Source organism: Rana temporaria, chromosome 1 (assembly GCF_905171775.1).
Source record: "Rana temporaria chromosome 1, aRanTem1.1, whole genome shotgun sequence".
NCBI lineage: Eukaryota > Metazoa > Chordata > Amphibia > Anura > Ranidae > Rana > Rana temporaria.
The window spans coordinates 257,248,272-257,266,472 of record NC_053489.1 but is presented as its reverse complement, the minus strand read 5'-3'; the positions used below and the strand labels follow the sequence as shown (position 1 = coordinate 257,266,472).

At 45.3% G+C, this 18,201-nt stretch overlaps 3 protein-coding genes across 4 annotated transcripts in view; 2 read left to right on the top strand and 1 right to left on the bottom strand.

The window, feature by feature from the left end:
- The first annotated feature begins 809 nt into the window (after positions 1-809).
- Positions 810-17,406, top strand: EMC9 (ER membrane protein complex subunit 9). 2 transcript variants are annotated; one of them, XM_040354609.1, is made up of 6 exons: positions 810-1,069; positions 4,604-4,799; positions 4,969-5,045; positions 12,893-12,962; positions 13,055-13,152; positions 16,166-17,406. In XM_040354609.1, the coding sequence occupies exons 2-6, from the start codon at positions 4,608-4,610 to the stop codon at positions 16,344-16,346; spliced, it is 618 nt and encodes a 205-aa protein (XP_040210543.1). In that variant the 5' UTR covers positions 810-1,069; positions 4,604-4,607; the 3' UTR covers positions 16,347-17,406. The 2 variants fall into 2 exon arrangements, with proteins under 2 accessions (XP_040210543.1, XP_040210547.1); XM_040354613.1 differs by lacking the exon at positions 810-1,069 and adding an exon at positions 1,075-1,118.
- On the top strand, positions 8,966-12,105 carry LOC120941274. The gene is made up of 2 exons (XM_040354597.1): positions 8,966-11,848; positions 12,015-12,105. The coding sequence occupies exon 1, from the start codon at positions 8,986-8,988 to the stop codon at positions 11,842-11,844; it is 2,859 nt and encodes a 952-aa protein (XP_040210531.1). The 5' UTR covers positions 8,966-8,985; the 3' UTR covers positions 11,845-11,848; positions 12,015-12,105.
- Positions 17,391-18,201, bottom strand: part of PSME1 (proteasome activator subunit 1) — a 29,144-nt gene continuing 28,333 nt past the window's right edge. The window contains exon 12 of the mRNA XM_040354605.1: positions 17,391-17,652. Within this exon, the coding sequence (XP_040210539.1) occupies positions 17,572-17,652 (81 nt within the window). The 3' untranslated portion in view covers positions 17,391-17,571. The remainder of the gene's footprint in view (positions 17,653-18,201) is intronic.

Sequence of the window (18,201 nt, the reverse complement as noted above, 5' to 3'; positions counted from 1 at the left end):
TTTGACGTGAACGTAAATTACGTCCAGCCCCATTCACGGACGACTTACGCAAACAACGTAAAATATTTAAAATTCGACGCGGGAATGACATCCATACTTAACATTGGTACGCCGCATGTATGCCACCATATAGCAGGGGTAACTTTACGCCGGGAAAAGCCTAACGTAAATGGCGTATTTGTACTGCGTCGGCCGGGCGTACGTTCGTGAATTGGCGTATCTAGCTGATTTACATATTTCTAGGCGTAAATCAGCGTAACGCCCCTAGCGGCCAGCGTAAATATGCAGTTACGATCCGACGGCGTAAGAGACTTACGCCGGTCGGATCTAATAGAAATCTATGCGTAACTGATTCTAAGAATCAGGCGCATAGATACGATGGCACAACTCAGAGATACGACGGCGTATCTGGAGATACGCCGTCATATCTCCTTTGTGAATCTGCCAGATCTGCCACAATGAAATACATCAATCTGCCAGAATTTGTAAATCCGACTGACTGTTTACGTGTTAAATGTGAAAATCAGAGGTGTTCTGTCACATTAGCAACCATGTAAGGTCAGCAGCAGGTTTTCCGATGCTTTTAAATTTTAACATGTAAACAGTCCGTAGGATTTCAAAATACTGTATTTAAGCATATAAGCTCCGTTTTGTGTTGAAAATACGTCTCAAATCTAAAACTCCGGTGGGTGTAACAAGATGTCCTCTTGCCCCCTTCACACTCTATCATTACTGTGCAGGAGTGTGGGGTGTAGCAAGATGGCGGCGACGGAACGTCACTTCCGGAGCATTATGTGATGGGGAGCCGAATGTGACAAGACATCAGGGAGCTGTGTGCTCTACATTGCTCCAGCAGCACTATAGTCTGTGTGCTTAGTGACCGAGCAGCTATCACATCCAGAGGTGGGGGAGCACCGCACATGCTCAGAGATGGCGATACAGTGAACGGAGCTCTCTGCCGGAAATAAGCCATCCTCCAATCAATGCCTCCGGCTCGCAGTCAGCTGAATGACGCCTCCAATCAGCGCGCCAAGGGGGTGGAACAAATAAACCGGTGAAGAATTGACAGGTGAGTTGTGATCATTGATGGTGTCTGTGTGATGATTGCATTAATATTGGTAGGATGATGGGGATCCGTGCAGGGAGATGATGGGAGTGTAGCAGCAGACCCCTTGGTGTGGAATGTTCCACGTGTTCCATCCAATGCTTGTATTGTGCTGGAGATGAGGATGGTGCATGGGAGGAATGCATGCAGAATTCTATAGTCTCTTCTCTTCTTCTGCATACCAATATCAATATACAAACCTAATATAACCTTATTGATGATGACGTGCTATAGACTACATTGGAAGGAATCTAGCTGTCTAATAGCAATGGGGTCTGGTTATCTGGATTACCAGAGTTTGGGATTAAATCTAGCTTTTTTTTTTTTTGTTATTTGCAGGTGACACAAAGCAATGTAGTGGCTTAAAGTCCTAACAAAATGAGGCTCATTTACTAAAGGATTTGAGAATCTTGTCCCTACACAATAAATGTGTGAATATTCAGCTCAATTAGCCAATCGTGTGCAGATAAGATAACAGAAATTTGCCTTTCTAATGGTTTGCTAATTGAAGTGTATATTCATTGAAATAGATTATTTTATTTATTTATTTTATATTTATTTATGTTTAATATATTTATATTTGATTTTTAAGATTTTTTTTTATTATTATTTTAATAAAACCTCAAAGTTTTATTTTATTTTTGAAGCTGGCCTGGAGGTTTTGTTTGATTGGTCAACTACGTGACAAGTAATATTAAAGGCACCTTCACGCTTGTGCATATGTAAATGCATGGGTTGTCATGCAATGAGGCACACTGCATTTAAGCAGCCCATTCAATTTGAATGGATTAGCAGCGCACCTTAAAGTGGGGGTTCACCCTAAAAACACATTTCTAACATTAGAGCCAGCATACTAAGGACATTTACTGTATGCAGGTCATTTTTATTATTTTTCTCCTTACATACCGTTATATTCTGATTTTTGTCCAGGGCTTCCGGGTGCTGATGACTGCAGGACTGGGCGTTCCTATCATTACATGATTCACGGCTTGTGAAACAGTTCCCCTGTCGCACAACGCGCGTCACCAGATTTCCGGAAATAGCCGAGCTGCGAGTCGGCACTATACGGCGCCTGCGCAGTCAGCTCTACACAGCAGGCGCCGTATAGTGCCGACTCGCAGCTCGGCTATTTCCGGAAATCTGGTGACGCGCGTTGTGCGACAGGGGAACTGTTTCACAAGCCGTCAATCATGTAATCCAAGGATAGGAACGCCCAGTCCCGCAGTCATCAGAACCCTGAGGCAGGGATAGGAACCCCCAGTCCCGCAGTCATCAGAACCCGGAAGCCCTGGACAAAATCAGAATATAATGGTATGTAAGGAGAGGAGAAAAAAAATGACCTGCATACAGTAAATGTCCTTAGTATGCTGGATGTAATGTTAAAACATTTTTTTGGGGTGAACCTCCGCTTTAATGCATGAAAAAACACACCTGCAGCATTTCTGTTTACAACGCAGCACATCACAAGACAAGGCATGGTAAGAACATTATAGCAGAGGTGCAACGACTGCTCCTGTATATGTGCGTTGGGGTGCCCTTCTAAATTAATGCCTATGTAAAGCCTCGTACACACGATCGTATTTTCCAATGGGAATTGTGTGATGGAAGGATGTTGTCGGAAAATCCGACCGTTTGTATGCTCCGGGAAAAGGGAGTAGCCGCTCCAGGTGGGAACCCAAACGAACATCCACCGCTGCAGACAACTCAGGTGCAGGCAATGCACTTAGCAAAGCAGGAACAAAAATGGTCTCTGGACAGCCGCACACTGAACATATTGTAGCCTTTATTAAAAGAAGGACAGTGCTACAAGTCACAGCAAAATAAAATAAAACCCAACTTCTGACGCGTTTCACACTGAAACTAGTGCTTAGTCATAGCTAAAAAAATACACATTTGGCACCTTTCAGGGGGGAGGAGGTGCAGATACCTGTATAATACAGGTATTTTCACCCACTTCCGGGCATAGACCCCCTCAGCGTGGTGACAGGGGCAGCCAAACGACTGATCGGCTTCGGCTGCCGACATCGCGGGCACCCCGGACAGGTAAGTGTCCATTCATTAAAAGTCAGCAGCTGCAGTATTTGTAGCTGCTGGCTTTTAATTTTTTTTTTTTTTTAGGTGGACCTCCGCTTTAAAAATGCAGTTCAGTTTTGTCAACAGTTCACAAAAATAATATTGTAAAAATCAGTGAGTAGCAAGGATGTCCAGTAACCTCTAGCAACCAATCAGTGAGTGGTAAGGATGTCCAGTAACCTGTAGCAACCAATCAGTGAGTAGCAAGGATGTCCAGTAACCTCTAGCAACCAATCAGTGAGTAGCAAGGATGTCCAGTAACCTGTAGCAACCAATCAGTGAGTAGCAAGGATGTCCAGTAACCTCTAGCAACCAATCAGTGAGTGGTAAGGATGTCCAGTAACCTGTAGCAACCAATCAGTGAGTAGCAAGGATGTCCAGTAACCTGTAGCAACCAATCAGTGAGTAGCAAGGATGTCCAGTAACCTCTAGCAACCAATCAGTGAGTGGTAAGGATGTCCAGTAACCTCTAGCAACCAATCAGTGAGTGGTAAGGATGTCCAGTAACCTCTAGCAACCAATCAGTGAGTAGCAAGGATGTCCAGTAACCTCTAGCAACCAATCAGTGAGTGGTAAGGATGTCCAGTAACCTCTAGCAACCAATCGGTGAGTGGTAAGGATATCCAGTAACCTCTAGAAACCAATCAGTGAGTGGTAAGGATGTCTAGTAACCAATCAGTGAGTGGTATAGATGTCCAGTAACCTCTAGTAACCAATCAGTGAGCAGTCTTGATGTGCAGTAATCCCTAGCAACCAATCAGTGAGCAGTATTGATGTGCAGTAATCCCTAGCAACCAAACAAGCAGAAGTCATGTGCTGTAACCTCTAGAAAATAAACAGTGAGACATAATGTGTGCTGTAACCTCTAGCAGCCAGTCAGTGAGCAGTAATGATACACTGTAACCTCTGGCAACCAATCGCTGTCTGATCTGATTCAGTAAATTGATTTTGAGCCTAGCTGCTATTTATTGTATGTCTCAGAGCAGGCAGAGAGTGAAATTGCATGGGGGGGGGCAAGAAAATGTTTGCCCAGGGTTCAATCAACATTAAAGATGGCCTTGGCTGGGTGTATATTTGTTTTTTACAGCTAGCCACCCTAATGTGGCATGGATGGTAGATACCCCCAAAGGCTCCTGGGATGCATAACAGTAGTATCCCATGAGTCTTTGGGCAGCACGGTGACATCATTCTTCCTAGGCGAGAAAATTGGGATGTGTGGGGGCTCCCCGCTAGGGCTGGCCATACCATGCTTTGTTGGGTTTGTTTTGCCTTCCTCTGGAGCCAATATTTAAGGTTTGAAAGATGCTTGTTCAGTTGTTTTATTTGTCTGTATTAATATCTTGATGAATTTACAACATATCACAATACATCTACTTATGCTTTCTGTTCTAAACATGTGCTTATATTTGCTTCCATATTTTGCAGAACAATGTGTGAGGTTGAACTGAACACACGTGTGTATGTAAAGATGGTGCTCCATGCTGCACACTATCCACACAGTACAGTGAGCGGGGTTCTTCTAGGACACCACACACCGTCCTGCCTAACTCTTGTTGATTGTGTCCCCGTCTGTCACCTTCAGCTGCCGCTCTCTCTGAGTCTAGAAGTGGCTTTGGCACAGGTACCATATTGTTTCCTGGGGGTTGTATGCGACACAAAGACTTGTACTGGCCTTCTCATGATTTGTACACTATTTACCAATTCACTGCAAGTTTTATTTTTCCTCTCCACTGCTCCTTCCTCATTCCCTCTGTACCATCCTCACACTCAGCTCTTTGTCTGTCCCACAGATAGACTCATGGAGTGCTCTTCAAGGACTGGTTATTGCTGGTTTTTATCAAGCAAACGCTGGCCTTAGAGACACCAGGTGACCACTTATCTTCCCTCATCTCATTGTTTTACCTTATCGTCATATGCATAATGTCTTACAGTTGGAAACAACTTGAGATACATTAGTTTTCTCATTGGGGTATATATTAGGATTGTTGTACTCGCCTTTAATTCCCGTCTCCAGTAGTTCACTGGAGGACACAGAAGTATTTTTCTCCATTGTGTGGAGGATAGCCACCACCTCTGGGAGATCTGGAAACTGCAAATTGAAAAGGGCTCAGCTCTAAGGGTCCTTTCACACTAGCGAACCGTTCGTCCGCTCATTACAAGTCCGTTAACGGACTTGTAATGAATCCCTATGGGAACGCGTCCGTTAGCGGATGGAGCATCCGCGTCAGTCGGGATCCGCTTTTCCGAACGGAAGAAACCCTATTTTTCTTCCGTTCGGCAGAGCGGAACTGATGCAGACGGACAGACGGTCTGTCTGCATCAGGTTCCCCATAGGGGACAGCGGAGCAGAGACAGGGCGGTCCCTGCACTGTGTGCGGGGACCGCCCTATCCGCCGACAGCTGAGCGGGGATCCCCGCTGAGCCGACGGAGACACACGGAGTGGACCCGGAAATGGTCCGCTCCGTGTGAAAGAGCCCTAACTGGTGGCCTACACTCTTAGGCCCCTTTCAGACTGGGGCGGGAGCCGCGGTGGCGGTATAACGCCGCTAAAAATAGCAGCGCTATACCGCTGGGATTGCCGCGGGAATCAGCCGCTAGCGGTGCGGTATTAACCCCAGCTAGCGGACGATAAAGTGTTAATACGAGGCGCATTGCGGGCGGTATTGCCGCGATTTCCCATTGTTTCAATGGGAAGGAGCGGTATACATGCCGCTCCTCTCACCGCTCCAAAGATGCTGCTGACAGGAGATTTTTTTGTCTCCCGCCAGCACATCGCCTCAGTGTGAAAGCCCTCGGGCTTTCACATTGAGTCTGCAGTGAAGGAGTTTTTCAGGCGGGATAGCAGCGCTATTTTTAGCGCTGTACCGCCTGAAAAACTCCTCAATGTGAAAGGGGTCTTAAGCCTAGTACACACAGGTGGAATGTCAGGCAACATCGGCCGGTTCGATAAAAACTTTTCAGCATTCAGCCCGTGTGTATGGCAGCCAGTCCGACAGAAGCTCAGTAGATTGCTTTAAGAAAGGCCTGGATACTTTCCTAAATGTACATAATATAACTGAGTACTAACATTTATAGGTAAAGTTGATCCGGGAAATATCCGATTGCCTCTCGGGGGATCAGGAAGGAATTTATTTCCCCTGCTGTAGCAAATTGGATCATGTTTTTGCTGGGGTTTTTCGCCTTCCTCTGGATCAACTGTGGGCACAGGATTGTGTATATGGGATGATTGTATGTTTTTTTTTTTTTGTTCTTTTTTTTATTGGTTGAATTGGATGGACTTGTGTCTTTTTTCAACCTGTCCAACTATGTATTTATGTAAAAGAAGCTGGCCGTTTGGCTGGCTTCTGTCAGATGTTCATGCTAGAAAAAAGGAGCAGCCGACCGGCTCCCGATCAGTGCTCTCATACCTCCATATTTCCCTCATGTCAGGGTTCCTATAAACACTACAGTAATTAAAGCCTTACCTACTGTATCCATCATTTATTGTCAAAACTTATCTCGTACCTGTACTATCACCTCTTACTTTTTGTTTCAGTACCCAGTGTATGTCCTTTTTATATAAAACAATTTCTCTCAAGCGTCTTCCAGGACAGCCCATGAGACCTAGGGCTCCTCCTACCAGGACAGGAAACACGTTAACCCCCACCAGATAAAAGGGCGGTCCTCCAGGCCCCATGCCAGTATTAGTGTTTCCTCCGGATGGGGGGTAACATGTTTCAGGAACCTGGTCCCCTAGGTCTCATGGGCAGGGGCTCTAATGACCGTTCAAAGGGGTATGTATATATTTTGACTAACCTCCTTGCCATTAGCAGTTTTTCCATGGGGAAGTTTTTGCTGCTGCCCTTGCTTCTTTGTGCCTGGAGAGGGCCAGGACCGGGATGGCGTCGGGTCCCTTGCGCTGTTCGCAGCACAGGCTGTATGTTGGTGAGAGTGTTTCCCGCACACAGCATGGCTGATTCGTGCTGGGAAACGTGGAGCTCACTAGCGCTGGTAGGGGCGGAGCCTCTGCGCTTCAAGCTGGCTACAGGAAGATCCGGCGAGGGTCACTTCCGGGTCGCATGACGTCATCCTCGGGCGCCGGAGACATGGTTCCTGTCTCCATAAAACGGCGCGAAACGGGGGCTAATGGCTGCTGGTGATTTCTGGTAAAGACAGCACAGGCTGTAGGACTACCAGACGGACGGCATGGACAATCCTGCGATAATCGCTCAGGCAACGGATGCAGTCCCCAACACCAGCACCTCTCAGGTAAGCTGCAAGTGTTTTTTATGGTCACTTTTTCTTGCTATCCTGGTGAAGGTTTTTACCCCCCCCCTCCCAATCATAGGATTAGGTGTTAGGGGACACATTTTCTTCTCCTGCACGTGGTGATGGAGTATTTTTTTGTGGCTTGGGTTACTTATGGGGTCATTTAATTTGTGTCTTTCAGGCCAAGACTCAGGACAAAGCCCAATCACAGCCACATAAGAGAAAATGTGCGGTGTGCGGTAACAAACTGAGTTCCACTTGGGGAAAACCAGTTTGCCGCACTTGTATAGATGGTTTAGTGAAGGATGACCCAGTGACCTCATGTCAAAAAATGTTGACTTCGGTCAGGGATGAGCTTGCTTCTACCTTTGGCTCATTTAGGGAGTTGATTGACAAAATGCAGGTTCCCCAACAGGGTACATCTTCAAAAAGAAAGGCTTCAGTGGTTAGCACCCCGCAGGTGAGCGTAGAGAGTGAAGACTCTGAGGCTGAAGCCAAATCTACCCATTCTTCTCAGGAAGACTCAGGGTCAGATACAGAGCCCAAGGATAGAGTATCCTCTAAAGGCTCAAGGTTCAAATTGTCTCTGGAAGATGTGGATAATTTGTTAAAAGCCATCTATACCACCCTTGAAATGGAGGAGGAGGAGGTACAAATGTCTAAGCATGACCTTATGTACAAAGGTTTGCACAAAAAGAAAAGTAAAAACTTTCCAGTGCACGATTCCCTCCTTAATACGATCAAACTGGAGTGGGAGAGTCCAGAGAGAAAACCTTTCTTTTCCGGTAACCTAAAAAGAAGGTTTCCATTTGATGAGGATGCAGCGCTACCGTGGAATAAGAACCCAAAGTTAGATGCTCCTCTTTCAAAAGTTTCAAAAAATTCGGACCTGGCGTTTGATGACATGGGTACGCTAAAGGATCCTATGGACAAAAAATGTGATGTCCTTCTTCATAGAGCTTGGGATTCAGCTATGGGGAATCTCAAACCAGCTCTGGCCTCTACTTGTGTAGCCAGAAATCTGGAGGAATGGCTTACACAAATCCAAACCCATCTTTTAGCGGGTACTTCTAGGGAAGAGATTTTAAAATCCTTTCCTCTCCTTTTTAGTGCTGTGGGTTTTCTGGCAGATTCATCTGCGGAATCGGTAAGAATGACAGCCAGAACTTCAGCTTTAGTGAACTCAGCCAGAAGAAGCATTTGGCTTAAAACATGGTCTGGGGATGCAGCATCTAAATTACGATTATGTGGGCTTCCCCTAAACGGGGATCATCTTTTTGGCCCAGGTTTGCAGGAGGCACTGGAACGTACGGCCGATAGGAAAAAGGCCTTTCCAGAAAAGAAAAAGCAGATGGGAAGAAAGTTTTTTCGTGGCCAAAATAAAGGCTTGCCATGGCAACAAGGTCCTAAAGAAAAGGACAATAGGCCCAAAAAACATTGGTCCGGGTACAAAGGCAAAGGGAGAGGAGGTGTGTTGTTTAACACACCTCAGCAGCCCGCCAAGCCACAATGACCAACATCTGCCAGTGGGGGGAAGACTGAGGGCCTTTCTCCCACAATGGGCAACCGTCACCTCAAGTCCCTTCATTCTGGATCTGGTGGCAAATGGATACAGGCTAGAGTTTTCCTGTCGGCCACCAGAACGACTCTTGATCACATCTCCTCCCAAAGATCGGGAGAAAGCAAGAGCTCTGGGTCTCCAAGTAGGAGAGTTGTTAGACCAGAAGGTCCTGATTCCGGTTCCTCGGTCAGATCAGAACAAAGGGTTTTATTCCCACATTTTTGTCATCAGAAAGCCGTCAGGAAAGTATCGGCTTATTCTGAATCTTCGGTCTCTAAATCAATCGATCCGATACAAACACTTCAGGATGGAGACAGTCTTCTCTATCAAGAATCTGCTTTACCCAAACTGTTTTATGGCCACGTTGGACCTCAGGGATGCTTACCTACATGTCCCGATCCATCCGGCTTTCCAGAGATTCCTGAGAATAGCAGTAAAGATGGGATCGGAAATCAGGCACTTCCAGTTTCAGGCCCTCCCCTTCGGTCTGTCCTCTTCCCCTCGTATCTTCACAAAGGTATTGGGGGAAGCGCTGGCGCCACTAAGATTAAAGGCGATAACTATCATCCCTTACCTGGACGATCTATTAATAGTGGCAGAGTCCCGCCAGAAATTACTAGCAGATCTTCAGACTGTACTCGACTTCCTTCAATCCCTGGGCTGGTTGATAAACAGGGAAAAGTCTTCCCTAGATCCAGCCCAGAAGGTGAAGTACCTGGGTTACGACTTTTGCTCAGTAGTCCAAAAAGTTTTTCTCCCAGAAGAGAAGGTCTCCAAGATGGTGCAAGCAGTGTCAGCCTTACAGACCAATCAGTTGGTTTCACTGAGGGAAATTTCAAGGACGGTAGGTCTCATGACCTCGTGTTTCCCTGCGGTACCATGGGCAAGGTTCCATCAGAGACCATTGCAGAGATTCCTTCTGGAAAATTGGGACGGGGACGCCAGGTCCCTAGAGTCAAAAGTTTGGTTACCGACCAAGGTAAAGAGAAGTTTGTGGTGGTGGAGGAAAAATCTGCACCTAACAAAAGGCCTGCCTTGGTCCATCTCGATATCCAAGAGGATCACGACGGACGCAAGTGCCTGGGGGTGGGGAGCCCACCTCAAAGACCAGGTCGCACAGGGGAAATGGTCCTTGAAGGAAGCAAGAGCCTCATCGAACCAGAGGGAGCTGCTAGCGGTGCAAAGAGCCCTGCAAGCTTTTCAATCGGAGGTCAGGGGTCACAATCTCCAGATCCTGTCAGACAACATTGCGACAGTGGCGTACCTCAACAAACAAGGAGGCACGAGGAGTCGAATTCTTCAAGGAATCGCACAAAACATTTTGTCTTGGGCAGAAGTAAATCTAGGCTCAATTTCAGCAGTGCACCTGAAGGGGACGCAAAACAGTTTGGCAGATTACCTCAGTCGCCACAGGGTGGAGCGAGACAATTGGTCACTTCATCCAGAAGTCTTTTTGGAGATCACCAACAAATGGGGTTGTCCCGAAGCGGATCTGTTCGCAAATCAGGACAACCGCAAAACAGAGGAGTTCTTTTCTCTAAACCCAGAGGATCGATCACTGGGGATAGATGCCCTGGCGAATCCGTGGCCCTTCAACCTCTGCTACGCATTTCCGCCAATCAGACTCATTCCGGAAGTGCTCCGGAAGTTTCTCCTAGAAGAAACAGATCTTATTCTGATCGCCCCCTTCTGGCCCAAGAGGCCATGGTTTTCCCTGCTACAGTCTCTGGTCTCGGAGCCTCCACTGAGACTTCAGAACAGAGAGGACTTGCTGTCGCAGGGTCCAGTGTCACACCCACAGGTGGTTTCATTAAGCTTGACAGCTTGGTATCTGAAGAGAAGATACTGAAGGCTCAGGGGTTTTCTGACAAGGTGATTAGAACCTTGGTAAATTGCAGAAAACCAGTCACTAGAGCCATCTATTCCAAGGTTTGGAAAAAGTTTAATTCATGGTTGTCTGAAAACCAAAGATCAACGCATGATGTTCCTTCTATTTTGGAATTTTTTCAAGAGGGTGTCGACAAGGGTCTTTCAGTTAGTACCTTAAAGGTACAGGCGGCAGCTATCAGCGTTTTCCTCCAGTTTTCTCTTTTGGAAAATCCCATGGTAGCTAGATTCTTTAAATCCATTTCAAGGGCCAGGCCAGTAGTGGTAAGAAGTTGTCCAACTTGGGACCTGTCCCTGGTACTTCAAACTCTGGTAGAGTTTCCCTTTGAGCCTTTGGAGGATATTTCTGTTAAATTACTTACCTTAAAAACTATTTTTTTAGTAGCTATTACCTCAGCTCGTAGAGTAAGAGAGTTACAGGCCTTATCAGTAAGGGAGCCTTTCCTCACGATTTTTGAGGATCGAGTTGTATTGAAAACTGATCCAGGTTTTTTGCCTAAGGTAGCTAGTACATTTCACAGATCACAAGACATTGTACTGCCATCCTTTTGTAGTTCACCACAGGGTGATCAGGAAAAGAAATTTAGTTTTTTAGATGTAAGAAGAACCCTTCTTGCATATTTGGAGGTCACCAAGGTCTTCAGGAAGACAGACGCTTTATTTGTCCTTTTTTCAGGTACACACAAAGGTAAAGGTGCATCTAAAGCCACATTGGCTAGATGGATTAAGCAGGCCATCTCAGAATCCTATAAAATCAGAGAAGTTCCTACACCTTTTGTTACAGCACATTCAACAAGAGCTTTGGCTGCATCTTGGGCTGAGAGGGCTGGTGCTTCACCAGAACAAATCTGTAAAGCTGCCACATGGTCCAGTTATTCGACCTTTATTAAACATTATCGCCTGGATCTGCTATCCGCTCAAGAACAGGCGTTTGGTCGAAAGGTCCTTCAGGCAGTTGTCCCACCCTAGACTGGTAAGTTCTGGCTCATCGTCTCATGGGCTGTCCTGGAAGACGCTTGAGAGAAAAGCTGAGTTAGGCTTACCGGTAACTCCTTTTCTGAGAGTCTTCCAGGACAGCCGGATTCCCACCCGGTTTTGTTGTATGGAAGTTATGTGTTATTAATGCATATGTTTTTCAGGGTAGTCCTACGGTTCTCGAGAAGACTGGCATGGGGCCTGGAGGACCGCCCTTTTATCTGGTGGGGGTTAACGTGTTTCCTGTCCTGGTAGGAGGAGCCCTAGGTCTCATGGGCTGTCCTGGAAGACTCTCAGAAAAGGAGTTACCGGTAAGCCTAACTCAGCTTTTCCTTTGCAATTAGATAGGGCCTGTCCTTTATACAAAATAAGCCTTGGTTCAGCTTCCTTGTCTCACTGTCTTTCAGATAGTAAGCTCTTAGGCTGCATTCACACCTAGGCGTAGGCAATAGCGGCGTTTTCCATCGTTTTTTTTCGGCGTTTTTTTTGCGCGTATTCATGCTAATATGCGCGTTTGCATACAGCGTTGTCCGACGTTTTTGTACTTAGTTTTTCCTATTGGCTAAAAAAAAAAACGTCTATCATCTTTTCATCACTTGTTGCTATGTTGGTAGATTTTTTTAATCTTCTGCATGGGCGACAAGTTCTATTGACGAAACGCCTGTAGCAAACGCTTGTTGTCGCGCAATACGCGCGTATCTGGCGTTTTACATTGATTTCAATGGAAAACCAAAAACGCTCAAATACGCGCATATCGCGCGACAAAAAAGGGTCCGGAACTTCTTTTGACTACAGGCGATGCGCATCAGGCGCATCAGCGTGCAGATGTGAACCATCCCCATTGACTTTCATTGCTTTTCGTCCCTCTGGCGTTTGTTCGCGTCGCGCTACATGCGACAAAACGCGAAGGTGTGAATGGGGTCTTAATTGCAGCCCATTCAATTTTTTATTAATGTTTTTGCTACTGTAGAGGGCCTTCTTTAAATAAGACATTTGGTGAACTGTGAATATTGAATTTGAGTATTTCTTTCTTTCTTTTCAGCATTAATTGTGTGTCTCTCAAAGCAGCCTCTCTGATATCCGAATACCAGGAGGAAGCAGTGCTCATACTGGTGAGATGACAGCGTGTGACTGTACTCTGCCACCTCTCTCTGTCCTATCTCCCTTGTCTATTTATTCTGTTTTCTTGATGATTTTTGTTTAGATGGAAAATGAGCGCCTGTCATCCTATCCTGGGGTCCCTCCTCTCACAGTCTTCCATCAGAACGCCAACAAACAGTGGGTCCCCAAAGAGAAAAACTTGTAAGCATATCTTTTGTAGAATAGAAATTATACCAGATTTTTAACACACTTTAAGATCTACAAAATGACAGTGATTTCCTAATAACTTTGCCATTATAAAAGGCAATCGAATTAGGCCTGGTTCACTCCTACGCAATTTTTTCGCAATTTGCGTCTTGCATTTTTTTTTATGCCCTTTTTTTGGCCAATTTGTTGTTCGACAGATTAAAAAAATGCAAATCGTTGCAAATTTGCAGGAAAACCGCAGCAAAAACGACTACATGCTTCTCTGTAGCTTCTCCATTGAAGTCTATTGAACCCAAAAAAAACAACAGTTTTACGTTTAAAAAGGCATTAGATGTGACTGTGTCCCATAGGAAACCATGTTAAATGAACTGTAGTGCGTTTCTGCAAAAAGCACCAAAAAAACAAATAGGTGTAAAGATTTCTTTATAAACAATTAAAGCTTTTTTGTTTTTCAAAGTTTGTCTTACAAAAACGATTTGTATTTTCTATGCAGTCTATCTGCAAAAATATGTTAAAGGTTTTTTTTTTCTTTGAACAGTTTTGTTTTAAAGGGGGTTATAAAGGTAAAAAAAAAATTCCTTAAATAGCTTCCTTTACCTTATTGCAGTCCTCCTTCACTTACCTCATCCTTCCATTTTGCTTTGAAAAGGCCTTATTTCTTCTGAGAAATCCTCACTTCCTGTTCTTCTGTCTGTAACTACACACTGTAATGCAAGGCTTTCTCCCTGGTGTGGAGAAAGCTTCTTGAGAGGGCGAGCAGGAGTGTCAGGACGCCCACTATAACACACAGCTAATTTCTCTATCTGCAAAGTAAAGAGCGTCCTGACTCTCCTGCTTGCCCCCTCAAGAGGCTTTCTCCACACCAGCGAGAAAGCCTTGCATTACTGTGTGTAGTTACAGACAGAAGAACAGGAAGTGAGGATTTCTCAGATGAAATAAGGACATTTAAAAACAAAATCGAAGGATGAGGTAAGTGAAGGAGGACTGCACTTTACAACCCCTTTAAAAAAAACTAGGGGTCTATTTTATAAGATTCACACATTTCACCCAGTTCAAACATTGAATTCATTAATTTGAGTGAATTAGGAAAATGTATGAATCCTGAGTGAAAGTTGCGTAAATCTCATGTGAAAATATTTATAAACAGATCCCCTAGTGTTACTAGTATACAGTAATACCTTGGATTACAAGCATAATCCGTTCCAGAAGAATGCTTGTAATCCAAAGCACTCGTATATCAAAGTGAGTTTCCCCATAGGAATCAATGGAAACTCAGATAACTCGTTCCACAGTCATCGCTAGTCTATGCAGTACCGAATATGGCCAGAGGTGGGGGGAGGGGCCCTGGAGACATTCGGAAACACTTGGAGAAGTTCGGAGACACTCAGGGTGTTTCCAAATGTCTCTGGGCGGCTCCTAATGCCACCGACACCCCCACACCTCTGCAAATGCGGTACTGCACACCCCAGAGGCTTGAATCCTTCTCATCTTGCGAGACAACACTCGTAAACCGCGTTACTCGCAATCCGAAGGTTTTACTGTAGATAGAAATTATACATATTTCTATTTTGTCACGTTTACAATTGAGGCCCAGTTACACCTAGGCAATCTGTTGATTAACCTTGTACATCAGGGGTCTCAAAGTACCGGCCCGCGGGCCATTTGCGGCCCGCGGACCGGTTTTAAATGGCCCGCAGGAAGTGTAGATCGAGGTGCATGAAGAGTAGCGCAGGAAGCGTCTGTCATAAGTTCACTTGTCTCTCATGTCACACTGCTACTCCTCGGCGGCCCCTCCTCTCTTCTCGTCCATCCCCATTTGCTTGTGACATCATCTGAGATGGACGAGAAGAGAGGGGGGGGGGCTGCCGGGGAGTAGCAGTGTGACATGAGAGACAAGTGAATTTATGACAGACGCTTCCTGCGCTACTCTGCCTTTGAAGAAAACAACAAGTAAATGCTGACATGTGCCCTGATTGTGCCCTAATGTGCTCTCATGTGCCCTCATGTGCCCTGATGTGCTTTCATGTGCCCTGATGTGCGCGGCTCTGTACATCAGGGTGCCCTGTACGCTGATGTGCCATGCCCTGATGTGCTCTCATGTGCTCTGATTGTGCCTTGATGTGGCCCATGTACCCTGATGTGCCATGGGGCACATGAGAGCACATCAGGGAACATGGGGCAAACCAGGGAACATGAGAGCACATCAGGGCACAACACATCAGGACAGGGGACATGGCACATCAGGACAGGGCACATGTCACATCAGGGTACAGGGCACATGTCACAGCACATCAGGGTACAAAGCCCAGCACATCAGGGTACATGGGGTACCCTGATGTGCTGGGCTTTGTACCCTGATGTGCTCTCATGTGCCCCATGTTCCCTGGTGTGCCCCATGGTCCCTGATATGCTCTCATGTGCCCTGGTGTGCTCGTATGTGCCCTGATTGTGCCCCATGTACCCTAATGTGCCATGTGGCCCATGTACCCTGATGCACTGTTTCATGTGCCCTGTACCCTGATGTGCCATGTCCTGATATGCCCTGCACCCTGATGTGGCCTGTTGTGCTGTACCCCTATGTACTGTGCTCTGATGTGCCCTGTACCCTGATGTGCTGGGCTTTGTACCCTGGTGTGCGCTGTGCACTCATGTGTGCTGTGCCCTGATGTAGTGGTCAGTGTGTAGTGGTAAGGGTTAATAATGCGTTCGCTGACACCAGTACTGTTTTTGAAGTTTGAAAGTTTGCATGCGGCCCCCCATGGGATATGGAAACTTGTCTTGTGGCCCTCAGGTGATTTGAGTTTGAGACCCCTGTTGTACATGAATATGTGTTGCGTTAAGGCAGGCCATTATTTTTATTTTGTGGGCTGTGGATCTGGTTCCCCTGCTTTGCTGCATCACATTACTTATAGTTTACTTCCTCTTTAACTGGAAACAATACTGTAACAAAATCAACTTCTGCTACGTCAGTTTTCTAGAATTTACAAATTGCATTATTTTCCTGCAGGGTAATGTGGGGTCACTGGGAGGAAACTCAGCGAATTACAAGACAACTTCTTCAAGCCAAAGCGTATCAACAACTGATTGACTTTGACAATCACTTGGACGACATTAGAGCTGACTGGACCAATCAAGCGCTGAATGTGGAAATAGCAAGACTGTCTGCAGCAGCAAATGGCAGCATGTAAAAAGAAGAGATACACTGGGTTCAATTACTAAAGGTGTAGAAAATGTTCCCATTGTAACCTGAATGTTTACTCAGTTTAGTAAATAAGGTGAAGCTTTGTACTCTTCCAACTTTTAAACATGAGCTAGTAAATTTCCTCTATTTTTCCCCATTACCCTTAAAGTGGTTGTAAACCTCAGACATGAAAAAACATAGCATATCCCTCTATAAAGTGTACTTGTCTCAATCCAGAGCACCAAGTGTAATCTCTGTCTGCTGCCTCGTTCCTCTGCTATAAGCATGTGTCACTACGGACAAGTTTTCCTGACACCAAGAGAAAAATGGTGACAGGAGGGACCTCCAAGTGATTGACAGCTCTGTTCCTGTGTGATGTGTGAAACTTCAGCTCTCCGCCCCCTTCTCATCAATGCTGAGAGATCCTGTGTAAATTCTGCATTTTAAATTGTAGGGCAAAGATGGCTGCAGATAAACGGGTACAATTGATGTAGGAGGATTTAATTTATATTTGTGTATAACCTGAGGCCAATCACTTTACTGGGTATATGAGAGGGATTACAAGCACTTTAAGGTGTGTGTGTGTGTGTGGCTCTCCCTGTTTGTACTATTGTCAAAGGACCACACTGGAAAACTTTCATTCAATCAGTGGCTGTAGCTGCTGATCAGTGTATTTTGAGAGTCTCGTTGTCAGAATATAATGGCCCAGCAGGGAGGGTTCCTCCATCCTCTGCGCTTGCATGGATGGGAGAATCATGAAAAACATAAACGAGTATACCCAGCTTTACACATAATTTGTAATGTTAGTACAAATTTACCATCTTTACTAAGCTCAGTGAACATTTGCTACTCCTTTAGTTCATCAATCCAGAGATGTGGGAAAATACCTGTAACTGCTGTATGTATATATTTGTATGTATATAGTAGTCATCTATACAGCTTTTGTTTATGCAGCATTTGTAAATTCAGCCAATATGAAACCATAATGTTTGTGTAAATTCAGAAATGTGTCTTATTGGAGCACTACCAGATGCCACTATGACAAAATATATTTATTTCATAATCAATAATGTTTATTTACTTTATGTGCTTCCATCAACTCAATGAAATCAAATGTCAAATTAAACAATTCTTCAGTGGAAACAACGTAATCACATATCCTGCTTGAGGATATTACAGAAAATATAGTTCTAAGCTACACCAGAGAGGAAAGCAGACAGTCTAGCTTTTGTTTAGTAAATGAGACGCTTGGTGTCCCCACGTGGTCTTTTTATCTTGTTGTAATTCTTGGTGACGACATCATATATTGTGGCCTAGGAAGAAGATCAAGGTGTTAATGGCCCACATTTAAAAACATTCTCATTTGTGGACATTTAAAGCGGAGCTCCACCCAAAAGGGGAAGCTCTGCTTATTTGCCGCCGATGCCACAAAACATTCTCATTTGTGGACATTTAAAGCAGAGCTCCACCCAAAAAGGGGAAGCTCTGCTTATTTGCCTCCCCCCCCCTCCGCTGCCACATTCGGCAACTTTTGGGGGGGGGGGCAGGTACCTGGTTTTGACAGGTACCTGCTCCCACTTCCGGCTGACTTTGCCGTGGCAAACTCATTTAGAAGTTCTCCCCAGTGGGGTTTTTAGGCAGCTCAAGCAATGAGTTAGAATGCAATGTGTAAAAAAGGTTTCATGGGAATAACACATACAGAGGGAGGGATGGGGAGTATGGTTAAGACATAAGTTGCGGTAATGCAAAAGCATTTAAAATTCCATAACTTTTTACAGCACACAACAGGTAATTATACAGCTTGGTAAGTGTAAACAAAGCATATACAAGAATATATCCTAACGCGTTTCGACCCTAAAGGT

Excerpts from the sequence above, each read along its gene's own strand:
- EMC9 (XM_040354609.1), top strand. The coding sequence starts at position 4,608 with ATGTGTGAGGTTGAACTGAACACACGTGTGTATGTAAAGATGGTGCTC. Across the intron at positions 5,046-12,892 it reads GCTGGCCTTAGAGACACCAG|CATTAATTGTGTGTCTCTCA; the intron begins GTGACCACTTAT and ends CTTTCTTTTCAG. Across the intron at positions 12,963-13,054 it reads AGGAAGCAGTGCTCATACTG|ATGGAAAATGAGCGCCTGTC; the intron begins GTGAGATGACAG and ends ATTTTTGTTTAG.
- LOC120941274 (XM_040354597.1), top strand. The coding sequence starts at position 8,986 with ATGGGCAACCGTCACCTCAAGTCCCTTCATTCTGGATCTGGTGGCAAA.